We start from the raw sequence: 26,581 nt of genomic DNA on the forward strand, positions 1-26,581 counted from the left end.
TGTAAAAAATCGATATTAAATCAATTGGAGATAAGATGGCAATTTACATACAGGCATCATCTTCATTTGGTTTTTAATATCTTTTGCCATTTTTTTATTTTTTTAAAAATTAGATAAATTTTTTAACAAACAAACCGATGAATATGAATACTAAAACAAAAAAATTTTGACCTGTAACAAGATACTCTCCTAGTATCTAAAAAACTTGATTAAAATTGAAACTTTTCCATTTTTTTATCCCATCTTGTACAGAACTGAATTCTGGTCTGATCTCTCCGACGACTTTCTGGGCTGGGTTGGAGTTTGTCCTGTCTTTGGGTTGTACTGATTTTTAGTCTTTGGGCTTTCCTTTGCTTTCTGCCGGTCTTCAATGGCAGCATTGAACGGGCTGTAGTCTTTTTTCGGCCACGGACTGGCCGTACTCCACTTTATTTAGATTTTTTTTTTTTGAAAACGTCAAGAAAAGGATAACATAACAACAAAAATCTGATTTGCCAAAAAAAGAAAAAAAGAAATGGTCGGTACGAATATTGATTCACTCTGGTGATGGAATCGAACTTTCCCGCTCTCTCGGCCCATCATAAAATGAATTTTCCGTTTGTTTTTCGTGAGAATTCTCTTATTTGTCCAATGGAAGACACTGAGATCACCTTAACCCGCTTCAAGTAACCGAAATCCACGAGTAAATGTTCAACAACTTCATTGAACGGAGACTCTCGTCTCTTTTTGTCCATGGCTGGGACGAGATCTCGAGCTATACCTCCATTTAGGTTCATCAATTCCTTTGTCATCGCCAAAAACCTCCGTCTTGACAAGTTAGCTCTCAACTGCCAGATCATCGGCGGTTCATCTTCTTCGCGGTTCTTTTTCGAAGAATTTGTCATCGAAGAGTTCGTCGTTCGATTCTCTAATTGGTCAGATTCTGCCTTCACTTTTGAAGCTTGTCGAGTCAAGGTTACTCTGTCGTATGAGTAAGCCACATCACAACGGTGTGGTCCGTTGGACATAGATTCAAAATTTCAATTCTTTGCAGCTTTTCTTTATTTATCGGATTTTTTTAATTATGTATATTCTTTTTTGAAGGGAAATTGAAGAGGAAGGTACTGGAAAGGTTTGGAAGTCGAGCAATGCGGCGTTGGAGAGTTAGAAGAAGGATTTGTTCGTGATGGATCCCGAGGTTTTTCTTTTTTCCATTTTTTGGCGTTATTTTTGTATGGATTTTAATTGCTTTGAACTAAATCGTGTTTCTTAGTTGCACCTGACATGAAGAATAATAACTGATGAAACTCTGGCTTTTTACTTATGAATTACTAAACTCATAAAACGTAATTAGTAATGACTATATATTCCATCCGGGGAAGTGTTATAGCTGGGGCGAAAGTGGTGGAGTGAGTAGCATTATTCATTCTCTTGTTAACATTGAATTTATGTAAGAGTTAATTTCTTATTATTAGATGCCTTTATTTGAATTATATACTGTTCTTGAAATTTGTTCCTTACTGCTTAATTACTTTTAAACTTAGAGTTTAGCATCTCTATACCTCTTCGTGCTCAATTGGGATGATATATGATTTTATCATTGATCTCATTGACACTGCAATTAAGAGGTTTTTTTCTCCCTACTTGATATGAAAAACTTGGCCTAAATAACTTAGGCGTATTTCCATACCAGGATAGTGTTCCACATGATGTTCTGGAAGCAATATTGGCTACCACTTGTAGGAGAAATTGGGTTAAGTCTTCTTTTTGAATCTCATTGCTCTCTGCAGATTCTTAGCATTAATTTGCAAATACAATTCCCCACCTTAAATGATTCCTTTGCATATCTGTTGGATTTAGAGGAGCTTAATGAAGAATCTTTACATTTTGTAATGGGTGTCTTTGCAGAGGGCTTGTTAATGTGCTCTTTCTACCTCTGAAGGAGGGATCTTTGGTTATCAGTGGTTGTTGCTTTAAGATAGGGTATATAAAAAGCAATCAAATTAACCTTGTTTGTTCCTCTGATACACTGGTTGCTTGTATCAAATTAAACGATCTCATACTTGTAGAGTTCAATCGTCATACTCCAGAAGTCACTTTCTTATTTTTTCCAGTTGACTTTCCTGTTTTTATGGCACTTGATAATGTGTCCTCAAAAGAATCTGAGCGGGTCAGAATGGTCAGCATTCGTGAAGACTAGCAGCAATTAAAATAGGCCATGTGATTTCAGCTCCCAAATTCTCATGGTACAAACCAATTGCTCTTAGGCAATGGCATTAGGGCCTAAGTTTGCAATTCTATGGATTTTGGAGTACTTATTTTGATTGATATTAAGATATTAAGATATTAGCATTCAAATTCCATAATGAGAGAGTTCGATTATATGATAAAAGAGTAATGATGTGTATGTAAGTGAAGTGACTTTGGTTTATTTTTATGAGATAGATAGTCTAAGCTCAAAGATTGTTGTAGAGAATTATTTTTATTTTTGGAGATATTTTTGGGATATAGGTCAAAATTTCAATTTATAGAGATTTTTGGAGTTTTTTTGAAGGATGTAAGTGAATCTTTGATCATGATTTTAATTGTGCTTGCTCAAAGTTAAAGTATGAAATATCAGAGTTGTCATGAGATAATATTTTGAAACCCTTGAGGTATTTATTGATAGTAATATTTGTGAATTGCCTTGGTTGATTTTGTTTTCAATTTTACACTTGTGGTGAATTGGTATTATGATGCATAAAAAGGATATTTTCTTATTTTGGTGTGGCTTTGGTTTCAGTGAATAAGCATCTAAAACTTTGATAAGAAGTGATAATTCGGGCATTTGTTGAAGTTCAATCATTACATGCCTATTTTGGAGTGATATGAATTTGTAATCGGCCAGAGTGATTTAAGTTGTAATTATAGTTTCAAATCGACACACCTTATAAGATTTGTTTGAATAATATTTAGTGGCATAAGGCATATGTTACAGTTTTGCATGTAAAGGCTAAGATTATGGTCAATGAAAGGTTTTATTGAAGAAGTTGATTTGAATGAGTAATTTGAGTTACAAAGATTTGTTTTGCTAAGAAACTTTGATATGCTATCAGTAAATATAGCCTTCTATATTTTGTAATATTGAGCATGGATTCAATTTTGAGGTATTTAAGGAAACCTATGGTATTATCTGATGCATTTGGTTATTGTTTGTAGCTGTACTTTTGACATGAATTTGAGTACGTATTGGTTGAAACCTTTTCATTAAAGGATTTTCCTTATTGTACATAGATTTACTTCGATTTGGAGTTATGATAATATATTTGATTAAAGGAAAATTTGAGCTATTATGATGTTTATCAGTTTTGTAGTGCAACTGTTATTTGATAAGTAATTTATGAAATTTGAAAATGAATAATATTTGAATTTGGATACGACTTTGGCACTCAAAGAGTTATCTTTGAACCTTTTTGGTGTAAAACTTATGGTTATGATTTATTTTATAGGTTTGACCTTTATTATAGTTTTATAATGTTTAAATTGATGAGAAATATTTGATAGTTAGTGAGACAATAAATGAAAAAGAAAGTAATGTTAGTATGTGTTTTTGAGATAACTAGATGATTTGTTTACATTGTTATTCAAATTTAAGTTTTATATGGCTAAAATTTCTTTGCATGAGTTGAAAGTTTTTCCCCAAGAGATTTTATGGAAATGTGATCATGTTTGGTGTAAGATAAGACTATAAAGTGAATTTTGTTGTGTTTTTTGAGGTTATATTTGGATGAAATATAAGAGTGCGCATTGGAAGCACAATTATTTTAAGCTATGAATTTGTGGTCTATTGTTAATTTAGAAAGTGATTTATTTTTAATAAATGGAGAATAATGAATTTGTAGATGTAAAGATTATGGATTTTGATACTTAAGACTTGAAGAACTTATCAAAATTGTGAAATTGTGGCATGTTTTGTTAGGTTTGATCTTGTTAGTAAGAATTGTTTGTATAAAATCATAATTGCATTGAGCCATTGATGTAATTTTGCTTGGTCATGATTGAGATGTATGTATTTTACATATTTTTGAAGCCAATGGAATTTCAGAGAACTTAACTTTTGATAACTGCATCTTGTTTGGTGACAAATTTGAGATTGAAGATTGGGAATGTTTGTTGTATAGGATTTGGAGTGAAATTCATTTTGATTTGATTATTAGATAATCTATTATGAGGAGTTTCATAGATGCTTTTTGCACAACACAAGATGATTTGTTTTAAGAGAATAATTGTATGTTACATTTGTTTGAGAGATGGATAAACTTTGAGTTCATGAAAATTTGAATTTGGAATACCAAATTCTTTCAAGTGGAGGAGTATGTAATACCAAGCCCAAAAGGCCCTAGATTAATACATAAAATGGATATTTGGTTAAAGCCCTTAAACCTACACATGGAGTTCAAAAAAAAAAAAAAAAACAAAAGAAAACAAAAGAAAACTATTGCTAGACAGTTTTGGTTCTAGCAAACAAACCAAATTGGGGAATAATTGAGGAAACCCTAGAAGAGAAAGAGACAATGGAAATTGAGCAAAATTCCCCTCAATGGGTGGATTAAGGTAAGATTTAGTCCCTGATGAGACAATGGACTTGGTATGATGCGGTCTTGTACAAAATTTGCTGCAGAACAGGCAGATTAGGATTAGAGCAATTATCTTGTTTGAAATTGGACTTTGGAACCTTTAAATGGTATGAGCTTTTTTTACTACCAAAATTTCCACCTACCATGTGAAGTTTGGCATGTTTTATAGACCATGTGACATTATAATGGAAGAAATATGAGGCTAAATCAAAATTTGTGCTCCAGGGTGTAGCTTCTGTTCCTTTAATTTAGAAAACTAAAGGTTCTTATGAGGAAAATTAAAAAAGCTGATGTTTATATTTTGTGGATATAAAAGAGCTCACATTCAAGGTATTTAGATTTTGACAATTTTTTTGAACTATATATCTAGATAACTAGCCTTTACAACAAGTTCAAATTTTTGACTTGCTGAAATTGCCTTATTGATAGGGGGATGCTCTACCAGAATAAACTTGTGACCATAAATACTTAAAAATTAGTTGTCTGTATTTAAGATTTCTTTGTTTTCCTTAGAATAAGTTACTTTTGATATTGGATGACAATGGCCATACTGAAGATTTTTTAATTCTCCCTTCTGCCATTGTTTATTTGCTAAGTATAATGAAGATAATGTTGTCAGCGGTTTGGGAAAAGGGAGGAAAAGAAGGACAAAAGAGGGGGGAGGGATGAAGCAATAATCTGTTTGTTTTTCCTTTCTTTGCATCTTGTTTGATTCTTTGAATTTGATTTAAATTCTTATAAGGTTTGTGTGGTTGTTTATAATGCGCAGGTATATTCTTATTTTCTTTTAGACCTGCAATTTCAAATGACTTGATACAATCTGATACTCCACTTCCAGTTGAGTTGTCAGATCATATTAAAGGATTTAAACAAGAGTGCAATAATTTCTTATACACCAGTTGCAGTTGCAAGGCTTCAGAATATTAGTCTGGAGTCTGTGTTCGCTGACCAACAAAAATATAACCAGATTGTTGCACAGGTAAAATATTTCCATGCGCTTGATGCCTTGATATGTGTTAATGATTTAAATGAATATTCACTTTCACAGTTTGGAATATTAATAGCTCCTCGATTTAACCACCAATTAATCATGGACTGTTGATGTGAAGTGGACGGGAGCTCCTTTTGCATCAATGCTTCGTAGACATCCATTAGACTGCAGTGATGCAAATGATAGCATACTCAAATTGTATTTGACTTTTGCATCTAATGATGCAAATGATAGCACACTTAAATGAATATCCGTTAGACTACATCAAGTTAAATATTCATCTGTTATTCTACAGGTATAACAAGACAGTCCATATCTAGCTTTTTTTTGTCTTTCCTGAACCTATATAGGCTTTGTTCCTTTTGTTTCCGTTTGCTAGAAACTATTGGAGGTGATAGCTGCAGATAATTGATGATAGCTAAGTTTTGAAGGAGCTATTTACATCCATGCAATGAGTACAGCAGCTCTGATTTTTTAGCTCTCTCTTACACGGCCAAATGATTTGAATCTTGATGGGGATACTTTGATGAAAATCGTCTCAGTTTGGAGAACATCTCTTAGTGACTCAAATGCTCCGAGTCAGCAGTTCTATTTTGATCATTTTGGGATCCACCCAATAAAGGTACTATGCTTTTGCTTCTATTATATCTTGACACAGTCTTAACTACCACATTAGTTGAAATCTATCTTGTACTTACAGATTATTGCTACCTTTGTTCCTGGGGAGTCCTATTCAAGTTATAATTCAGCCCAGGAAGCTCTGAGAACATTGCTACATAGTGTGGTAAAGTTGTGACCAGGGTGCTATGCTCTCTCTTATTATATGCTTGACTGATTTTGCTCATTCTTAGATAGCGAAACATGTGTTCTTTGGTGTCAGGTTGAATAGGTCATTTACTTGGTTTTTCCTCTTTCTTTTGCTTGTATAGGTTCCTCCTATAAAAAGGATGGTTGCTGAACTAAATGGGGTCTCAGTTAATCATGCTTTGGTAACAATTAATGCATTTCATGGTAAGATCTGGGTTTATTTTTTGCTTGTCTTGTGACTATATGGTATCTTTACTTTCAGAAGGATATAATTGACCAGGTTTGCCATGAAGTCCATTTCCATTGCTAAAGGCAGCCAATTACTACCCCAGCTTTAGCATTGACTTTTGATGAGTTAGCTATATTTTCTCTTGGTATCCTTTTTGATCTTTCTCAAGGCTCGATGAATCCTCTTGGTTTCAAAAAGGGTATCTTTTCTATGTGGTTTGTAAGTTTGTTCACTCAAGTTTTCCTTTCTTGTACGGGTTCACCCCACTCTGGGAATTAATAATGGCATCTACGATATTTGTTTTTCATTATATGGATGCATGATTTGTTTGGGCATACGAGAAGGTCATGATTTCTGTTAAAATTAAGGTTTTAGAGAACAACTTACTAATCCATTGGATTAGCCTGTCATTATATAGACATTAAGGAAAGGGAATCAATTACGAATTACACATTAATGCTCTTAATTAATCCCTCATTAACTGTCTCCCATGGAATATTCTCATAATATTCCAACTCACCCACATGCATACACTAACATTCTCGTCAAGCTAGAGCAAATATATCAATCATGCTCAACTTGTTACATACAGTCAGCTTGAACTCCTGGAAGTGATTTTGTAAGAATAGCAGCTAGTTGTTCTCCCGTGCGCAATGATTCAATAATATTGTTCCATTCTGTAACTTTTCCCTAATGAAATAACAGTCAACTTCTATATGCTTGGTTCTTTCATGAAATACTGGATTGGAAGTAATATGAATTGCCGTCTAATTATCACCCCATAGCTTTGTAGGGGTTCGAACTGAAAGCCCAATTTCATCTAAGAATTTAGTCATCTATAATACCTCAGTTGTAGCCAAAGCCATGGCTTTATACTCTGCTTTTGTGCTAGACCTAGCAACTAGTGGTTGCTTCTTGCTTTTCTAAGACACCATATTACTCCCGATGAAGATATAACATAACCAGATATAGATTTCCTATCTATGGAAGAGCTTGCCAATCTACATCTAAATAGGTTCGAACACCTTCATCACTAGTAGAATTGTAGAGTATCTTTTTTCCAAGATTTCTCAACAAATATCGAAAGATGTGCATCACTGCTCTCTAGTGAGTATCTCTAGGAGCTGCCATGAATTGACTAACCATACTCACTGAAAAAGATATATCAGGTCTCCTCATGGTCAGGTAATTTAGTTTTCCAACTAGTCTCTTGTAAGGTGTAGGATCATCAAGTAAAGCCCTATCTTTTGGATAAAGCTTAATACCTGGATCCATTAGTGTGTCACTCGGCTTGGCATGGAACAAGCCTACATCTCTCAAAATATCCAACACATACTTCTTCCAAGATACAAAGATTCCTTTTTTACACCTTGCTACTTCAATACTCAAAAAATATTTCAATTGACCAAGATCTTTGGTCTCAAACTGGGACTTAAGATACATCTTAAGTCTATCAATCCCTGTATTATTATTGCTAGTGATGATGATATCATATACATACACTCCCAACAATATAAGGCCAGAACTTTGTCGTATATAAAACACCGAATGATCATTCTCACTCTGTTGCTTGCCATACTGAACAAGTGCAACACTAAATTTGCCAAACCATGTGTGTGGAGATTGCTTCAGGGTATACAGAAACCTACGCAAACAGCACACCTTTCCAAACTCCCCCTGAGCAACAAACCCTAGTGGTTCTCTATATATACCTTCTCAGCCAAGCCTACATGTAGGAAAGCATTCTTCACAACCAACTGATGTAATGCCTATTTATGTGTAGTAGCAAAACTAAGAAATTGGTGAATAGATATCATTTTTGTCACTGGTGAAAAAGGTATCAAAATAATCTCTTTCATATGTCTGCACATATCCCTTCACTACTAGCTTTGCATTTATAGTTGGCTTCTAGGGCCATCATCTCATCCCTCATAGCCTTATGCCATCCTAAATTTGCAAAAGCATCACGAAGAGTACGTGGCACAATAATAGCATCAATTGTGGCAATACAACTCTAAAATTGAGTAGAAAGTCCTTTGTACGAAGGTGTATATAAAGAAAAATTTTTGCAAGTTCACGTACTTTTTCCTAGAGCAATTTGTACATCCTTAGCCATAGTGTCTCGAGGTGGATCCATCGACAGAGAGACTATCTCGATAGGGAAAGTTTCTGCAGGCGAATCTATACAGGTCCTTTTATCTAGTGTACATACGACCAAATAAAGTATCGGGGCATGCTGTAAAAGGAGATGCATTGACTGGTGTACTATGTATCTTATAGATGAGAAAAAAATTTTTTTTTTTAATATGATAAGTGATTGATGAGATTGTAGTACCGAAAGAAAAGGAATCGACTCATGAAACGTAACATCTATCAAAATAATAAAACGACTTTGGTCTAGAGAGTAGCATCGATACCCTTTTTGGACAGGTGAACAATCTAGGAAGGTGCACTTAAGGGAACATGGTTTTAATTTAGTGCGACCCGGATGCGTGTCATGAACAAAACATGTGCACCAAAACACTTTGAGGGAGATTGGAAATAAGGGATGATTAGAATACAATACTCGAAAAATAACTTTTCTTTCAAGGATCGAGGACGGTAAACGATTTATCAGATAGCTGTGCTTGGCTGTGAGCACAGTTTCACTCCAAAATACCTTTCGGACCTTCATTTGAAACAAAAGAGCTCTAGCCATTTCCAACAAATGACAATTTTTCCAACTCCATTTTGCTATAGGTATTTGTACACGAGGATTGATGAATAATACCTTTTGCATTTAAGAATTGAACAAACTTTATAGAAAATTACTCTATTCCATTATCACTTCATAAAATTTTGATAGACTTACCGAATTGATTCTTTATTTCTGCATGAAAGGTGGTGAGGACAGATAATAATTCGAAGCAGTTTCGCAACAAATACAACCAACAAACTCGTGAATAATTATCAACAAATGTCACAAAATATCTATAATCAGATTTCAAAATAATAGGACAAGGCTCCCACACAAAATGAATCACGGCAAAAGGAAACTTTTTTTTTTTATTAAATCGAGGTCGATAGGACACTTTGTACAGTTTGGCAAACTTGCATGATTCACAATCAAAATTAAAAGACGATAAATGGGGACACAGTTCGTAAAGTTGACATGGATGGATGACCAAAATGACAATGAGACTCATAAATTGATGACAATTCTCCTGAGCATGTCATTAGTCCAGACTATATCTTCTGTATATCATCAAGCACATAAAGACTTTCGATCCTTCCCTTACCAATAGTCTGTTTCGTCAATAGAACTTGAAAAACACAATAAGTAAAAAAGAGAGAGACACTACAATTCAAATTTCTTGTAATCTGACTAAATGAAACTAAGTTAAAAAGAAAAGAAGGGACATGCAACACAGAATTTAAAGGTAACATGGATATAGGTGGAACCTTGCCACTTCTCACAATATCTATAGAGTTTCCATCAGCAACCAAAAAAGATTGTTCTCTCGTCATAAGAGTATATGAATAAAGAGTACCTGTAGTACCTGTCATGTGATATGAAACTTTTGAATTAATTACCTAAGTCATGGAGGGGGTAGCCAAGCATGCAGTAGATTTACCTTGTATAAAAGTTGTCGGAAAGGAGATCGAAGTTTGATTCTAAAGCATCGGAATAGACTTGTCATACTCAACTAGTGATAACTGAACTCCCTTCTCTTTTTGCTATTGGGGCTAAAGCGTAGCATCAGTTACATATGTCGCTGGTGGGCCAAAATTACCCCAAAGATGCGAACAAAGATTTCGTGTCTTTGTTGTACACAATGATAGCGGGACCGTGGATCTCTTCTACCACTTCCACGTCATCTACCTCGTCTACCATGTCCTTGGCGTGGTGTTCCCCTTTCACATTGTAGGGCCACAAATACTGTCGTCTTCCTGTGGAGTATCATGCTGGGTGACCCTATTCAGGCACTTATAAGCATCCAGTAAAGAAAGTGGATCTCTGCCTACTAACATCTGAGTACTAGCACTAGTATACTCCTTCCTCAATCTTGCTAAGAAAAACACTACAGTTAGAGCCTCTCATTGCTCTTGGTTTGTCTTTAGATAGGTAAACAATGGCATGAGTTCATTAAACTTGTCATATATGTCCTTGAAGGTTTGTCTTCAGATAGGTAGACAATGGCATAAGTTCATTAAACTCGTCATATACCTCATTGAACACAACAAAATATTCCCGTAGGTTCCTATCGGATTGCTCCATTCTAGTCCATGCCCTGGTAACATATGAGATTCTCTACCAATTCTTAGAATTTGCATAAACAATTTTTAAAGCATCCTAAAGTTCTTTACTTGTGAGGTATTATTTTGAACATTATCTTTACTTGTCATTCCATCGAGTTGAACAATTGTCCAAGTACTTAATTGTCCTCTTGCTCCTACGTTGCATACTCTTAGCTTTCCTTTGTTGGCTGCTCACTTGTCAAAAACTGAGCCTTTCCAAGACCTCGCAAGGTCACCAACATAGTCTTACTCCATGACAAGTACTTGGAGCCATCAAGTTTTTCATCCGACAGCCATGAGCCCATGATAGTCTCCTGAGTTATAACCTTCAATGTGGTTGCTTCTTTCTGGGCCATGGCCACAGTACTTTCTTCCTCTAGAACACAACTAGTAATCCTTCAATCAGGGAACACAACCCCTAATCAACAATTAGGAACTTTGTCCCTAGTTCTGCAGCCATGCTCTACACCAAAGACTTATCTCCCTTAATCTATCATTCATGAAGAGGTTGTAACTCCTTGCTGCCTTTAAGCATAAGGGGGTAACTCTTTTCAACTAAAGAGGGACCGCCAAAAAAGAAGGAAAGGTTTTAAGTACGTAATTTTAGGGTTATGGGATCAAAGTCTGTAGTAGCAACGGTTTGGATGACAATGTAGGGTCTATCGCAGAAGGGTTTGGGAAAAAAGAGACAAATAAGGGGACGATAGCGGCTAGGATTGCGTTGTTGGCTCTGATACCATGTTAAAATTAAGGCTTTAGAGAACAACTTACTAATCCATTGGATTAGCTTTTCATTATATAGACAATACTAAAGAAAGAGAATTAATCACAAATTACACATTAATGCTCCCAATTAATCCCTCTTAAAATGTTTCCCATGGAATATACCCATAATATTCCAACTCACACACATGCATACACTAACAATTTCCAGATTGTAGGCTCAGGAACTGCACCACTGAAAAACTAGTTGGTAATTTCATTTTCCATGTTTGCACTAAGAGTAAGAGAAGTGTAAAAGGTTCATAGCTTAGTTCAGGGTACTTTCCTTTTTAAGGTTCTATTTTCAGATATATTTATGTTAGTCATATATTATGAAAGAGTTAGCCTCACAAACCAATCCTACTTCTTGTCTTAATTGTGGTTATTTGTAAGTTGAGATATTTTAGTTCTGCTTTGGGCATCGTGCACAGGTACCTTCAAATTCATTAGTAAATGTTTTAATGGTAAAGGGTCTCAAGAACAAAATATATCTAGTTAGGAATATGATCTAGGTAAAACTGTAAGTATTCTATACCCTCAATTAGGAATATGATTTTTTTCTAGTTTTCTCTGCAATTACCTAAGCTATTTCTATGCCAACTCCGCAGCTGACAACAGTGGGGTCTAATGTAGTCTTTGCTACTGTTTTTGAAATATCTGACTCTATTCTTAAGGGGGCAGAAACAAGTGGTTTCGACGTGATGCTAACAGTCAATCTGTCATTTTGAATATGTTTTCATAACACAACTTTTCTAGTTTATTTTCTAGCTATTACTTAAAGATTGGAGAAATACAGTATAACTTTAATTGCTAAAACTGACAGTTGACTGTTTATATTAATCTCAAGGTGAGTGGTTTTCAACAAGGAATCACTCTTGGGTACACAGCTTTGATGGGGGGTGGGCCAGACAGCAAAATCAAGCTTGATAGGAGCCCTGGGGTTGATGAGGTAATAACTCTGTTTTTGTACTCTAATTCGATATCACATTGTTTTGTTCGAGTCACCTCTTTTTTACCGTAATGAAAGCAATTCATTTATTTCCTCCCTCAATTGACAAACAGCACTGTAGACATCCAATTTGGTCCAAGCCCGGATCAATTGGGCCTGGTCTAAATGGATAAGTCTATATTTTTTATTTCTTCATTTTATTTTTATTTTTTGTATTTTACATTTTTATTTTATTTTTATTATTATTATTTTATATATGTATATATTTTTTTTCTTTTATTATTATTTTTTATCTTAGGTATTTATGTATTTATTAATATGTATATATCTTTATTTTTATTATTATTATTTTTCTCTTTTTTTTTCTGTTAATATTTATGTAATTATCTGTTACTTAATTTTAATTTATCTGTTAAGTTTTTTGATTTATCTGATTTATTTTCGTTTGATTTTTTTTATTTTTTTTATTTATCTGGTTGGAAATTGGATTGAGATTCAATCAGAAGAGTCCATGTTGGATTCAATGATTGAATCCCGATCCAAAGAGGAATTGGGATTGATTAGAAATTCTTCTGATCAATCTCTATAAAAGGGACCCTCTTGAACAGAACAGAACACACAGAAAAAATAGTGAGCAAAAGCTACTGATTTGAGAGAAAATAGGCGTGTAAAAAATTTTTGAAGGCTAAAAAAAGGTTTAGAAGTGTTCTGGGAATTAGCAAAAATTTTTTGGAGATTTTTGGAGTTTTTTTTTGGAAATTTCTGGAAAAATTTCATATTTCGGTTGAATTTTTTGACGAAAGTTACATTTTTCGACGATTCCAGCCAACTTTGAAGTTTTCGACGAGCTGCCCAGTTTTCGTTGAAGGATCCCAGAAATCGATCAACTTTTCGGTGAACTTTCGACAAAAAACTCAGATTTCGACGAAAAAATTCAAAATCCGGTGAACATTCAACTGGAGTTTTTCGGCCTTTTAGAGGGAAGCGAGAGAAAAAAAGAAGAAGAGAGAGAGAGGGGAGAAGGTTTCTGTCGAAAAACAGAGGGAAAAACCTTATATACCCTTCAAAAACGACGTCGTTTTTGTCTTAAGTGACACAAAAGATTTGTGTATTTTACCGAGATCTGACCCGATCCGAGTGTCGACCTGTTTCCTGACCCGCGCGTGTCTCCCCTTTCCGAGCCGATAGCTTAGTCGAGCCGAGGTCCTAAGCCGTTTCTTCGAGCCGTTTTCTCTTTCTTGAGCAGAGTCGAGCCAAGCCGTACTCCGAGCTGCTTCAAGTTTTTTTTTGAATTTATTTATTTATTTTTATTTATTTTTATTTATTAGATTTGGTTTATTTAATATTCTTTTTATCTTTATTTTATTTTTATTTTTGTTTTATTTTTTTTATTTTTATTTTTATTTATTTTCACTTTTATTTGTTTTATTATTCTATTTTCTTTAAATAAAAATAAAAAAAATATTTTTGAGGAAAAGTTGAAAGTATTAATTTTTCTTAAAAATAAATTTTCAAAAAAAAGGTTTTTGAGAAAAAGTTGAAAGTATTAATTTTTCTTGAAAATCAAAGTTTTCAAAGAATATTTTTGGGAAAAAGTTGAAAGTATCAATTTTCCTTAAAAATAAATTTTCAAAAAAGGGTTTTGGAGGAAAAGTTAAAAGTATCAATTTTCCTTGAAAATCAAAATTTTCAAAAAATATTTTAGAGAAAAAGTTGAACGCATCAATTTTTCTTAAAAATAAATTTTTTAAAAAAAAATCAATTTTTGAGGAAAAGTTGAAAGTATCAATTTTCCTCGAAATTAAAGTTTCAAAAGAATATTTTTGAGAAAAGTTGAAAGTATTAATTTTTCTCGCACAAAAAAAAACAATCATTCTTTTATTCTTTTTTATTTTTTTATGTTAAATAATCCGACGATAGAGCCTCTGTAAGTGAAACAATAGTTTTCTTACATACTCTTGAGGTGAAGGGATTGTTTTAATTTTTTGCTAAAAGTATTAGAGTCAATTGAAAATAATTTTCAATAATTAATTACTTGATAAAATTTTTAAGGCTCATTGGATAACACAAATTTAAGCTGGTATCATATTTTGATGGGCGTTGTGAGGGTGCTATAACCTTCTTCACACGTAATCGAACTCCCGAACTCTGTTTTAGTTAGTAGACCTGAACCTATTCTTTTAGGGACCATTAAACTTAGGTGTTCCCTTAAAGGACAGATTCTTTAGGTGGTCAATCGTACCTAGATAAAAAAGATTGGTGGCCAAAAGTACCTAGATAAAAAAGATTGAAAGTGAGTTAAGTAAGATTTTGGATGCTTTTAATAGACTGAATAAGGGAAAATGAGTTGAAGAAGATACAAGCCAACAAGTTCCCCTACTGGAAGAAGTGGCTGACCCTTTATATCTTCCAGGCTTTGACCCACCTCAAGCCCAGTCTGCTCAAGAGGTCCCGTCACAATACTTCGTATATCCAACATATCCTAGAATGCCATCAGCTTTCAACCTAAGACAGTATAATAGCTATGTAAATCATGTCTTCACTGAAAAGACAGCAGAACCAATTTCTGATCTAGATGATTTAAAAGAGAAGGAGAAAGAAAAGATAAGAGTGAAAGTTCAGGAAAGCTTCAAGATTAGTATGCTAGAGCAAAGGTTACGGGCTGTGGAAGGATTTAGCTTTTATGGGTCAGTTGATGCTGCTGGGCTCTGTCTAGTCCCGGATGTAGTTATTTCCTATAAGTTCAAAGTACTAAAATTTAAAAAATATGATGGTACAAAGTACCCCAAAACTCACATCACAATGTATTACTGAAAGATGGCAGCTCATGCTCATGATGAAAAACTCTTGATGCATGTCTTTCAGGATAGGCTTACAGGTTCAGCGGCCAGGTGGTATGTTCAGCTGGACAGAACTCGCATTCGCTCTTGGAGTGATATGGCACATGATTTCATCGGTCAGTATCGACATATTATCAATTTGGCCCCTGATCATTTGTCTTTACAGAATCTGGAGAAAAAGGTAAACAAGTCTTTTAAAGAGTATGCCCAGAGGTGGAGGGATGTTACTTCTCAAGTACAACCTCCTTTGACTGAGAAAGAAACTACAGTGTTATTTGTCAGCACTTTGAAGTCTCCCTATTATGAAAAAATGATAGGAAATGTAACAAAGAATTTTGCTGACATGATAATCTCTGGAGAAATTATTGAAAGTGCCATAAAAAATGGTAAGTTGAAAGGATGAGAAACCAAAAAAGCATCAAAAAAGAAAGAAGCTGAAGCTCAAGCTGTGAGCTTTGATAAACAATAATTTAGGGGTTATCAACCCTATCCATCCTAAGGTTACTCTCTATACTATCCTACTGTGAATAATGCCTCATCTTACCCATACTGGCTAGCTCCACAACCACCTTATTCATTCACATACCGATCAATTTTTAGCCCTCAAGATCTTACATATAACCTTAACATTCAAGCTCCTGCAAGAACTCAAATATGCCCTATTAACCTAGCAAGTGGTTCACGAGAACAACGGACTACTCGAGAAAAACCTATATTTGATCCAATCCCTATGACTTATACAAAGTTATATCGAGAACTCTCTAATAGTCATTTGATTGCCCTCATCTATATGGAGTCGCTTAAATCATCCTATCTAAAGTGGTATGATCCTACAACCCACTATGACTACCACTATGGAATTACTGGCCATTCTACTGAAAATTGCACTGCTTTAAAGCATAAGGTGCAACGATTGATCAATAATGGAATGGTAAGTTTTGATCAAGAGAAAGCAACAACACCTAATGTTAGCGTTCTGAGTGAAAGTCAAGAACAGAAAGGGTCCGGAGAGTCACAATGAATTGAGGGGCAAGATGTCAATAGAGATTCTTCACCTGATCGCATAGGGAGATAATTTTTAAGAATGGAGATAAGGTTGGTTAAAGGTTTTTTTTGTCATTTTAAGATTTCTTTTAGAGTAATGTTAGATTTTTTTTTTACAATATGACTTCAATTATTATCATCTTAATAAAGGCAAGTTAATGCATTTCATTATATTTTTCTCTTTCACTTGACCATTACTCCCTGTTTTGTTACCTTTCATAACTTTATACTCCCATTCTCAAATTTCAGATGATGAATATTTAGACAATGATAACAATAATTTTGAGATTTAATTTTGAGAACTCATCCACATTATTATGAGTAGATGATTTGAGCAAAAAAAAAAAGGGTAAGCCATTACCAAAGGTGAAAGAGATATGTCTTGAAGATATGTAATCTTTTATACAGGATCATGAGCTTTGTTCAATAGATGATGTTTAAGAAAAGTATTCACAATTAAGATGAAAAATGGCCATCTTTCTTTTACCATTCGAAAAACCATTTATTGCTACCCCTTTGAGCCTATTATGATTTATTTTTCGGAGGAACCCTAACCAAGGATTACCCTTTACACTGGAGGGTAATTTTTGAAAAAAATCACAAAAGGTCTCAAAAATAAAAAAAAAGAAAAAAATGCCACACATGACTTGAGGTAAAGTAATGAGAATCTTTTGTGTGAGGAAAAAAAGTAGTGAAATGATGTGAGGCAAAATGCCAAGTTGTATCAAATGATCCTTTGATTTTGAACTTTTTTAATACATGTTTTGAGCCTATTATATCCATTTTTTTTATGACCCTTCACCTTGGCTTACATTACAACCTTGAAAAGTCTATTTGGATCAAGTATGAATACTCAACTTGAATGATCACATGTTGAGCAAATGTATGCTCATGATGAAGCAATGGAATCATGCTACATTACTCTAAAGTTTGATGTATGAAAGATATCAATAATGGATGAAAAATGAGAAAAATGAAAAAGAAAAAAAAAAGGAAAAAATGAGAAAATGAAAAAAGAGATTTAAATTGAAAACCTGAAAGGGTGATTTTGATAAAAAAAAAAGATCCAGGTCAAATGGCTCACATGAATGAAAGATCAAAGACATTTAAAGATCCTTTAAAGACTGGGGCAAAGTTCGCCAAGCTCAAGATGACTTCAACAGTAAATGAAATGAGTTTTTGAAAAAGAATCCTAGATTAATGTTGAGAATTGTTTGAATATTCATCATTTGGACATACCATCCATCCCAATGACATGTATCCAATTTATTTCCTTTTCCATTTGTTTTGTACCAAAACAGATCTTCATTGATTATCTTTACCATAATTCACCTTGTGTTCTCTTATTGTTTCACCCCTACAATGAATTGAGAAAATGCTTGATTGCATTGTATTTGTTAAGATTTGAAATGATAATGAATGAATGAATATGTGTTTAAAAGAATCTTGCATTCATTTGAAAAAAAATCTAAGATGATGGTGGTAACAAAATGAAAAAATGGTAGAAACTTAAAAGAGATGATTTGGAAAGATATATGATGTGATCAAATGAAGAATATAATGGGGCAAATCTTGAAAAGTGGTATAACCAAGTGATGAGTACAAGGATGAATTGATCGATATAACTTGCAAGTTATGATTGAATGATGAGAATAATCAGTGGACAAAGTTTGTTTGGAATGGTTAATACTGAGACACCTATAAGTAATGACCCAATGATGGTGGATGAAATTTGTTTTGAAATTTGTTAGTGCTGAGAAATTCATTGAATGATGGTCAAGTGACGATCGATTGATGAAGCTTATTTCCAAGTATTGAGAAATTGAACAAGGAAGAATGTGAGTGGAAAAGACAATTGAGAGCTACACTGGTTCGATCTTAGAAGAGCAGTGTAATTGAATCTTTGAAGAATCAAAAGGCTTGATGCCCAAGAAAAAAACTTGAGAAACTTGAGTACCATACATTGAATAGGAATTAATTGGCTAACATTTGTATAGCATGCATTGAAATTCATATGCATTGCATAGCATACACTACTTTCAAGAAAATATAGTGTATAAATTCAAAAAGCAGGGGTGTTTCAAGATCCCACATAGAGAAGACAGATATGAAGATATTTTACAATTTGAGAAGAAACTTGTCAGGTAAGTTTTTAATCCTTGAAGTAGGATGTCTTTTGGTATCGAGGTTGATTTATAAGACCTTTGGGCATAATCTCCTGAAATTCCTTCAAACACAACTTTCAACTCCTTTGGACATGATTGTCAAGGAGTAATTTATTTTTCAAAGTCGTGGTGCCTCTGTTTAAAGGAGCAATTTATTTTCTAAAGTCGTGGTGCCTCTGTTTAGAGGAACAATTTATTTTTCCAAAAGTCATGGTGCCTCTGTTTAGATGAGCAATTTACTTTTCAAAAGTCGTGGTGCCTCTGTTTAGAGGAGCAATTTACTTTTTCAAAGTCGTGGTGCCTCTGATTAGATGAAGCATTTATGTTCTCAAAGTCATTGAGTCTCTGCCTAGAGGAGCTTTGATAAAAAAAAATAAAATGAAAAGGTCGAGTTGAGTCTTGATTGGGTGTCTACGTTTTTGCGCAATTTTTGTTTCACAGAAAATGTATAAAGAGGGGCAGCTGTAGACACCCAATTTGGTTCAGGTCCGAATCAATTGGGCCTGGTCCAAATGGGTAAGTCTATATTTTTTTTCGTCATTTTATTTTTATTTTTATTTTTTGTATTTTGCATTTTTATTTTATTTTTATTTTTATTATTATTATTTTATATATGTATGTATATTTTTTTCTTTTATTATTATTTTTTATCTTAGGTATTTATGTATTTATTAATATGTATATATCTTTATTTTTATTATTATTATTTTCTCTTTTTTTTTCCTGTTAATATTTATGTAATTATCTGTTATTTAATTTTAATTTATCTATTAAGTTTTCTGATTTATCTTATTTATTTTTGTTTGATTTTTTTCTTTTATTTTTTTTATTTATCTAGTTGAAAATTGGATTGGGATTCATTCAGAAGAGTCAATGTTGGATTCAATGATTGAATCCCGATCCAAAGAGGAATTGGAATTGATCAGAAATTCTTCTGATCAATCCCTATAAAAGGGATTCTCTGGAACAGAATAGAACACACAGAAAAAATAGTGAGCAAAAGCTACTGATTTGAGAGAAAAGGGGTGTGTAGAAAATTTTTGAAGGCTAAGAAAAGGTTTAGAAGTGTTCTGGGAATTAGCAAAAATTTTTTGGAGATTTTTTTTTTTGAGAATTTTTGAAAAAATTTTAAATTTCGGTTGAATTTTCTAGTGAAAGTTACATTTTTCGACGATGATTTCGGCCAACTTTGAAGTTTCCGACGAGCTGCCTAGTTTTCGGTGAAGGATCCCAGAAATCGACCAATTTTTCGGTGAACTTTCGACGAAAAACTCAGATTCCGACGAAAAAATCCAGAATCCAGTGAACATTCAATCGGAGTTCTTCGACCTTTTAGATAGAAACGAGGGAAAAAAGGAAGAAGAGAGAGAGAAGAGAGAACGTTTCTGTCGAAAAACAGAGGGAAGAGCCTTATATACCTTCCCAAAACGACGTCGTTTTTGCCTTAAGTGACCAGAAGATTCGCGTGTTTTACCGAGATCTGACCCGACCCGAGCGTCGACCCGCTTCCTGACCCGCGCGTGTCTCCCCCCTCCGAGCCGATAGCCGAGCCGAGGTCCCAAGCCGCTTTTTCGAGCCGTTTTCTCTTCCTTGAGTCGAGCCGAGCCGTACTCTGAGCCGATCCAAGTTTTTTTTTTTTTGAATTTATTTATTTATTTGTTTATTTTTTATTTATTAGATTATGTTTATTTAATATTCTTTTTATCTTTATTTTATTTTTATTTTTGTTTTACTTTTCTTTATTTTATTTTATTTTATATTTTTATTTATTTTCACTTTTATTTTGTTTTATTATTCTATTTTCTTTAAATAAAAATAAAAAAAAATATTTTTGGGGAAAAGTTGAAAGTATCAATTTTTCTTAAAAATAAATTTTCAAAAAAAGGTTTTTGAGAAAAAGTTGAAAGTATTAATTTTCCTTGAAAATCAAAGTTTCCAAAGAATATTTTTGGAGAAAAATTGAAAGTATCAATTTTTCTTAAAAATAAATTTTTAAAAAAGGGTTTTTGAGGAAAAGTTGAAAGTATCAATTTTCCTTGAAAATCAGTGTTTCCAAAAAATATTTTTGAGGAAAAGTTGAAAGCATTAATTTTTCTTAAAAATAAATTTTTAAAAAAATATTTTTGAGGAAAAGTTGAAAGTATCAATTTTCTTTAAAAATAAATTTTCAAAAAAAAATCAACTTTTGAGGAAAAGTTTCCTTGAAAATAAAATTTTTCAAAAAATATTTTTGGGAAAAAGTTGAAAGTATCAATTTTTCTTAATAAATTTTCAAAAAAATAAATTTTTGAGGAAAAGTTGAAAGTATCAATTTTTCTCGAAATTAAAGTTTCAAAAGAATATTTTTGGAAAAAGTTGAAAGTATCAATTTTTCCTGAAAAAAAAAACAATCATTCTTTTATTCTTTTTTATTTTTTTATGTTAAATAATCCGACGATGGAGCCTCTGTAAGTGAAACAGTAGTTTTCTTACATACTCTTGAGGTGATGGGATTTTCTCAATTTTTTGCTAAAAGTATTAGAGTCAATTGAGAATAATTTCCAATAATTAATTACTTGGTAAAATTTTTAAGGCTCATTGGATAACACAAATTTAAGCTGGTACCATCTTTTAATGGGCATTGTGAGGGTGCTATAACCTTCCTCACACGTAACCGAACTCCCGAACCCTGTTCTGGTTAGTAGACCTGAACCTATTCTTTTAGGGACCCTTAAACTTAGGTGTTCCCTGAAAGGACAGATTCTTTAGGTGGTTAATCGCACCTAGATAAAAAAGATTGTTGGCGACTCCCTTAAATCAATGTCTAGCGATGATCTCCGGATCTAGACGTTATGACAAGCACTAAAGATATACCTAGTAAAGAGTATCAGATAACCGAGTCCATAACTAGAAAACCTGAAAAAGACACATGGAAACCAGTGTTTTATAACATATGATATCAAGAAGCATCTTTATGTGATTAATTCTGCAGGAATTTAGATTGTTACTGCCTTGCCTCACCGCTGAAGGGCTGCTGATTTGGCTGGACTTGTTAACAGTTTTTCTTCTATTTGTTTTTCGTTTGCTTTCGCAGTCACTGGTAAGTTTTGAACTTCTGCTATCGTACATTGAAGGATACCTACTAGCTATGTTAGACTCAATGTATAGGCAAGAATACCTTAGAGTCAAAGTAATTGATGATCAGGTAACTGGTTAATGGAGAAAACAGAAATATCAGTACATCAACAAAAATTATTTCTTTATTTGAGATTGAGAGAGCAGTGAAGGGACATTCCATTTACATGGGTCTTTCAGAATTATAATATCACTTCTAACAAAGTGTTTCTCTGAGTTAACCTTTCTTTCAAGTATAAATTTTGGCTGCCCGTCTTCTCACACCACCTCCATTTTAGAATGCTTCACCTTCTTGACTTGATGCTTGAGTTTCGACTATGCTCTAAGTATTGTATTTAATATTTAGGTTTTCCTTAAAAACCAACCTCCTAACAGTTTCTCATAGACGAGATCATTTGGATTGTGTAAAGGAGATCCCTCAGCAGCTTCTTGCCCCATGCGCAACGTTCAAGGAGAAAGTGTCAGTGTCTGTTTATCCATCAATTTAATGCGCCTCTCTATTAACTTTTCCTGCTTTGAAGGTGCTTCAACAAATGGTGCTACGTAAGCTTAAATTATTTATTGAGAAAAATATTGTTATCAGTTTTTTCATTTTTTATACATATGGAACGTTGTGACTGGATTTGAGATTCAAGATTTAATGGTCAATAAAAGAAAGTTGGTGATAATTTGGTCATATGCATTCTTGTTAATGTTACCTATAGTAATATGATCAGAATCATACCTATGCATGGTAGATGCACAATCCACTACCCTGATCCACATTGCCATTTCCGCTCTTTGCTATTCTTCTTTCTAGTATTTAAAAATTTTAATAAGCGCAAGATTTAGTAGTAAAATGATAAATGTAGATTGGGCATCTGCGTCAGGCTGATGCTGCAGCAACAAATGCTTCTACTCAGCGAACATTTTCATGTAGAAGTGTCCATATCCATTTACATATCATACCATAGTATTTGTATTTTCTTATTTATATTGGTCTCTGCTTTCTTTTAAGTGGGTCTTTTCTGTTTAGCTTGCTAATATTATTAAAATTATTTGGACAATTCGGTTTCCGCATCATCTCTTCGGCAGCTAAAGATATTGTAAAAAGGGATACGTGCATATATATATACGTTCATTCTATATTTGTAACTGGATTGTACTCAATACTGCTGTTTATTGCCGCACTGGCTCACTCTGATTCTATTAAAAATATTAATCAAAACTATATCTCATTCCAGGAATGGAGTATTGGATCAAGCATCATAACATTGTATGAACACCTGTTTGTGAGTTTTGCAATCCGTAAATTAGTAAAGCAAGCTGATAAATATATTTCAAGCATCAAATGGAACAAAAGCATTTGTCCCTGCAAACACAGGAGAAGTGCAAAAGGAAAGGTTTATTTGGAAATGGGGCATTGCCAAATTTGTGCTTTCAGGTATCCTGACGTATATCCATGGAAGGTTACGTCGAAGTATCCCCAACTCTGTAGCACGCGGAATTGTAAGTGACCTTTCGTTTTGTTGACCAAAATAAATGGCTGATGGCTGATAATTCTTTTTCTCTCACTGTATAGCTCTAGTTCTTTTGCATCTTTTATTTATAGGATCCTCAATCATGCAAATACCATTCACATCCATGCATGGACATTTACATCTATAAGAACATAGAAAGTATATAATCGAAATTGTGCTGTTCTTCCTCTGCTTGGAACCCGGTAGCGAAACTCTAGACACATTTGTATGCGCTGGACTCTGAAACGATATATAATATAGGGCTCTAGTTTGCATTTGGGAGTAGCTGAATCCAACCCAATCTTTTCTTTAAATAATTTATAAACGTTTTTACCTTTCCGTCTCTCAACTGTACGTTGGCTTCTCGTCCCTGTCTACGAGCACTCTACAATCTAACCCTATGTCATCATCTCTGGTCATGGATTCATTGTTATTTCTTTCCGTATCTCACCTCTTTACATTTTTTGTTACAAAATTGTTACTGTAATCAAAGTTGTTAGGAGCTGGTTTCTATATTTTTGTTTTCTATTGGACCTTTGGCAGGATGTGAATTTGATTTTAAGTTTGATTTTTGATATATTGCAGTAAAAATTAAAAATTTCAAGAAATTAAAAAGTTGATGCATATTTTATTTTATTTATATTTTTTTATTTTTAATATATCTAAAAGATACTAATCACTCTATTAGAATATAAAAACGTCACTTCAGCTTGTGAAATATTATCTCTTTGTTTATTGTTTATTATTATCTTTTGGAAATGTTGAAAGTGACAGATTGCGCCATCAAGATTTATGACGCCCCCAGTTTGGGCGAGAAACTACTGAATTTGCCCATCGTTTGTTGCGTTTGGCAATTCGATAATTGTCATTTCTGGTCCCCTACTGCTTCAAGCAAGCTTCAAATAATGCGTTAGATTTGCATAATTTAACAAAGCTCTCCTCTATCTTTCGTGCTTTTATTTATTTATTAAAAATTTTAAGCAACGGACTTTCATGCCGCATTTTCGCCTGTAACAATGTTCTGTTGGATAGAAACAAATGTATATTAACTTAAAACAAGCTCTGGCACCGTTTACTCAATTTTTTTTTTAATTTCTGAATATCTCAATAATTATTCCTTTTTTCCTGCTTGAATCCATGTGCTTCAACAAACCCTTTTTTTCTCTTCATTATAAACGTTGATACTATGTGAAGGGGAAAAAATAGATTAGCATAATAACTGTAATACTAGAACTAGAATAGAGGGTAATTGATACTAATTTCTAAGCCATTCTTGTTTAATGTTGCCTCAGTCTTTGAAAAAGGATCATGAAATCAATCACCCCATGAAAATAGTAGCTCGTTCAAATCGAAAGAAAATCTCGAAAAACAACTGGAAATATTTTTACTACATTATATGGACATCTATTTAAGGAATTATAATATCTTCATTTACTAATTTAGTTTCATTGTTTAACATTGCTCTTTGATTGCTCTCTCTAAGTCGATCCTTTTGTGATCAAAGAGATTATGGGAATTAGCAGCCCATTGCTTTCCTACCAAATAAAAAAAAAGAAATAAAGAAAAGATTATTAGATTATCTTTCCCTGCAAAGAAAGGATCTTGCGATTAACTTTTGGGTGGTGAGATTCTCAAGTCTGCTGATGCTACCAAAACAGAACGTGTGCATCAAAAGCAAGAATCATAGATCCAGTTCTGATGCCCTAACACCATCCAAAAAGAGGTTAAAAGATCCTTATAATTCCACAAATTTGACTCAAAAAGGAAAGATCAACCTGTCAGGTTTCAACTAATCAATTTTGCCCCGCCAAGTTTATCCTTTCCAGAAGCATCCAGTTTCACGACCCATAAGGAGACCCGAGGCACGCACCATGGTGTCATGGTTGCTTTGAGCCGGCCTACCAAATACATTCTCTGCTAGTCTACTGCGGTAACTTTAACTTCACTCGTACAAAAATCCACAATATTTAAATAAAGCCCACTCGCCACTGGTTTGGAGTAGATCGTTAAAACCAACATCCAAAAAACCACATGAAAAGGAACTAAAAAAAAAAAAAGCGGAAAAGGACTCTCTGTCTATAAATGAAGACAGTCCTGCTTTGGCATTTCCACTTTCCTCCATATCTCTAATCTCCATATAATACTTTTTTATGTTTTCTGAACTGAAAAAAATGGAATTCAGGGTCCCCGAAGCTCAGCCATATTTCCCAAGTTCTGAAGAGAAGGTGCCGAATGTGAATAACTCGGAAGAGAAAGATACTCAAACAACCAACCCTGTCACCAGCCAGCTTCAGATAAAATCCTCAGCTCGGTCTTCCCCCGAAGCCCTGGACAAAGAAGTTGTCCTTAGGCGTATCCGTCATCACAAGTGCAAAAACAAAGTCAAAAATGTTCTCCAAGCTTTGGTTGGCAGCTCAGGACAAGCTCAAGAAAAGTGGATGGAACTGGGTGATGCTTTCACCTGTCCCTGAAAGGAAGCTAAAAACCCATAAATTCATGATATTATAGAATGACTGTTAATTAGTATATATTCGACGGTGTAGAATCGGCTTACGTTCTCGGAACAACTGTTCGATGGTCCGACGAGGACTTGGTACGATTGTTTATCTCCGATTCAAAGAGAAGTACTGTGTATCATTATTGCAGTTGTGATTGATTGAAATTTGAATCCGCAGTTCTATTGTTCTGACTTTTTTTGTTTATTTGTTTGTTTCTTTTAGTGACATGATTTTGACTTTACCTTGCAGCTTGTACGGTTTTATAGTATGATTTTGTGACACAATCAACAGGCAGCTTCTATAGCTACTAGCTAGAGTTAATAACAAACGCATCCCTTGTTCAGCAGCCTCATCGGGGGGGTTTCTCAATTTTCCTTTCTGGTTCTGCCAGAATTTCCAAGAGCCAAAAATTCATATCTTAATAAATTGCTTATTTACATGTTGTTAATAAAAGGGTTAGCATAAGGGAGTTTACACTTTATAGGACTTTTCTAAGGAGCTTTTTCTTCTCTCGAGGGATCTTTCTTTGTTTTACCTCCCAGTTCTTGATAAAACAAAAGGTTGTTCCCATACAAATGAAAAACGAATCACAGCTTTTACAAGGCAAACCTGAACGAATTTGGCATTTATGTAATTCTGACTATGACTGGATAATAATTAAATCACACTAGGGGTAGAAACTGCTACCGGTTGATTGATTGTTCAATGTTGGTGATGGGGATTGCAATAGCAAAATTGCCAACGACATGAGGATTTTAAAATCCATGCTTACAAGTTACAAACTACCATATCAATTCCAACTCTTAATGA

The 26,581-nt window shown here is 33.8% G+C and overlaps 2 protein-coding genes across 9 annotated transcripts; both read left to right on the top strand.

The window, feature by feature from the left end:
* Positions 1-10: 10 nt before the first annotated feature.
* On the top strand, positions 11-6,929 carry LOC111291850 (uncharacterized). Of its 8 annotated transcripts, XR_016345682.1 has the most exons (7): positions 11-971; positions 1,084-1,177; positions 5,495-5,574; positions 5,966-6,208; positions 6,287-6,370; positions 6,516-6,597; positions 6,674-6,929. XR_016345682.1 is itself a non-coding variant. In XM_089766603.1 (6 exons), exons 3-6 carry the CDS (start codon positions 6,113-6,115, stop codon positions 6,701-6,703), a joined length of 288 nt encoding a protein of 95 aa, XP_089622729.1. In that variant the 5' UTR covers positions 42-989; positions 1,084-1,177; positions 5,365-6,112; the 3' UTR covers positions 6,704-6,929. The 8 variants fall into 8 exon arrangements, 3 of the variants coding, with proteins under 3 accessions (XP_089622729.1, XP_089622731.1, XP_089622730.1); XR_016345680.1 differs by having other exon boundaries at positions 5,434-6,208; XR_016345681.1 differs by having other exon boundaries at positions 5,495-6,208.
* LOC149516392 (uncharacterized) lies at positions 6,709-25,962 on the top strand. The gene is made up of 4 exons (XM_089766602.1): positions 6,709-6,841; positions 12,510-12,611; positions 22,998-23,262; positions 24,048-25,962. The coding sequence occupies exons 1-4, from the start codon at positions 6,797-6,799 to the stop codon at positions 24,185-24,187; spliced, it is 552 nt and encodes a 183-aa protein (XP_089622728.1). The 5' UTR covers positions 6,709-6,796; the 3' UTR covers positions 24,188-25,962.
* Positions 25,963-26,581: the final 619 nt, after the last annotated feature.

The sequence above is a fragment of the Durio zibethinus genome, chromosome 10 (genome assembly GCF_047325235.1).
Source record: "Durio zibethinus cultivar Kanyao isolate XHJ-2024 chromosome 10, ASM4732523v1, whole genome shotgun sequence".
Taxonomy (NCBI): Eukaryota; Viridiplantae; Streptophyta; class Magnoliopsida; order Malvales; family Malvaceae; genus Durio; species Durio zibethinus.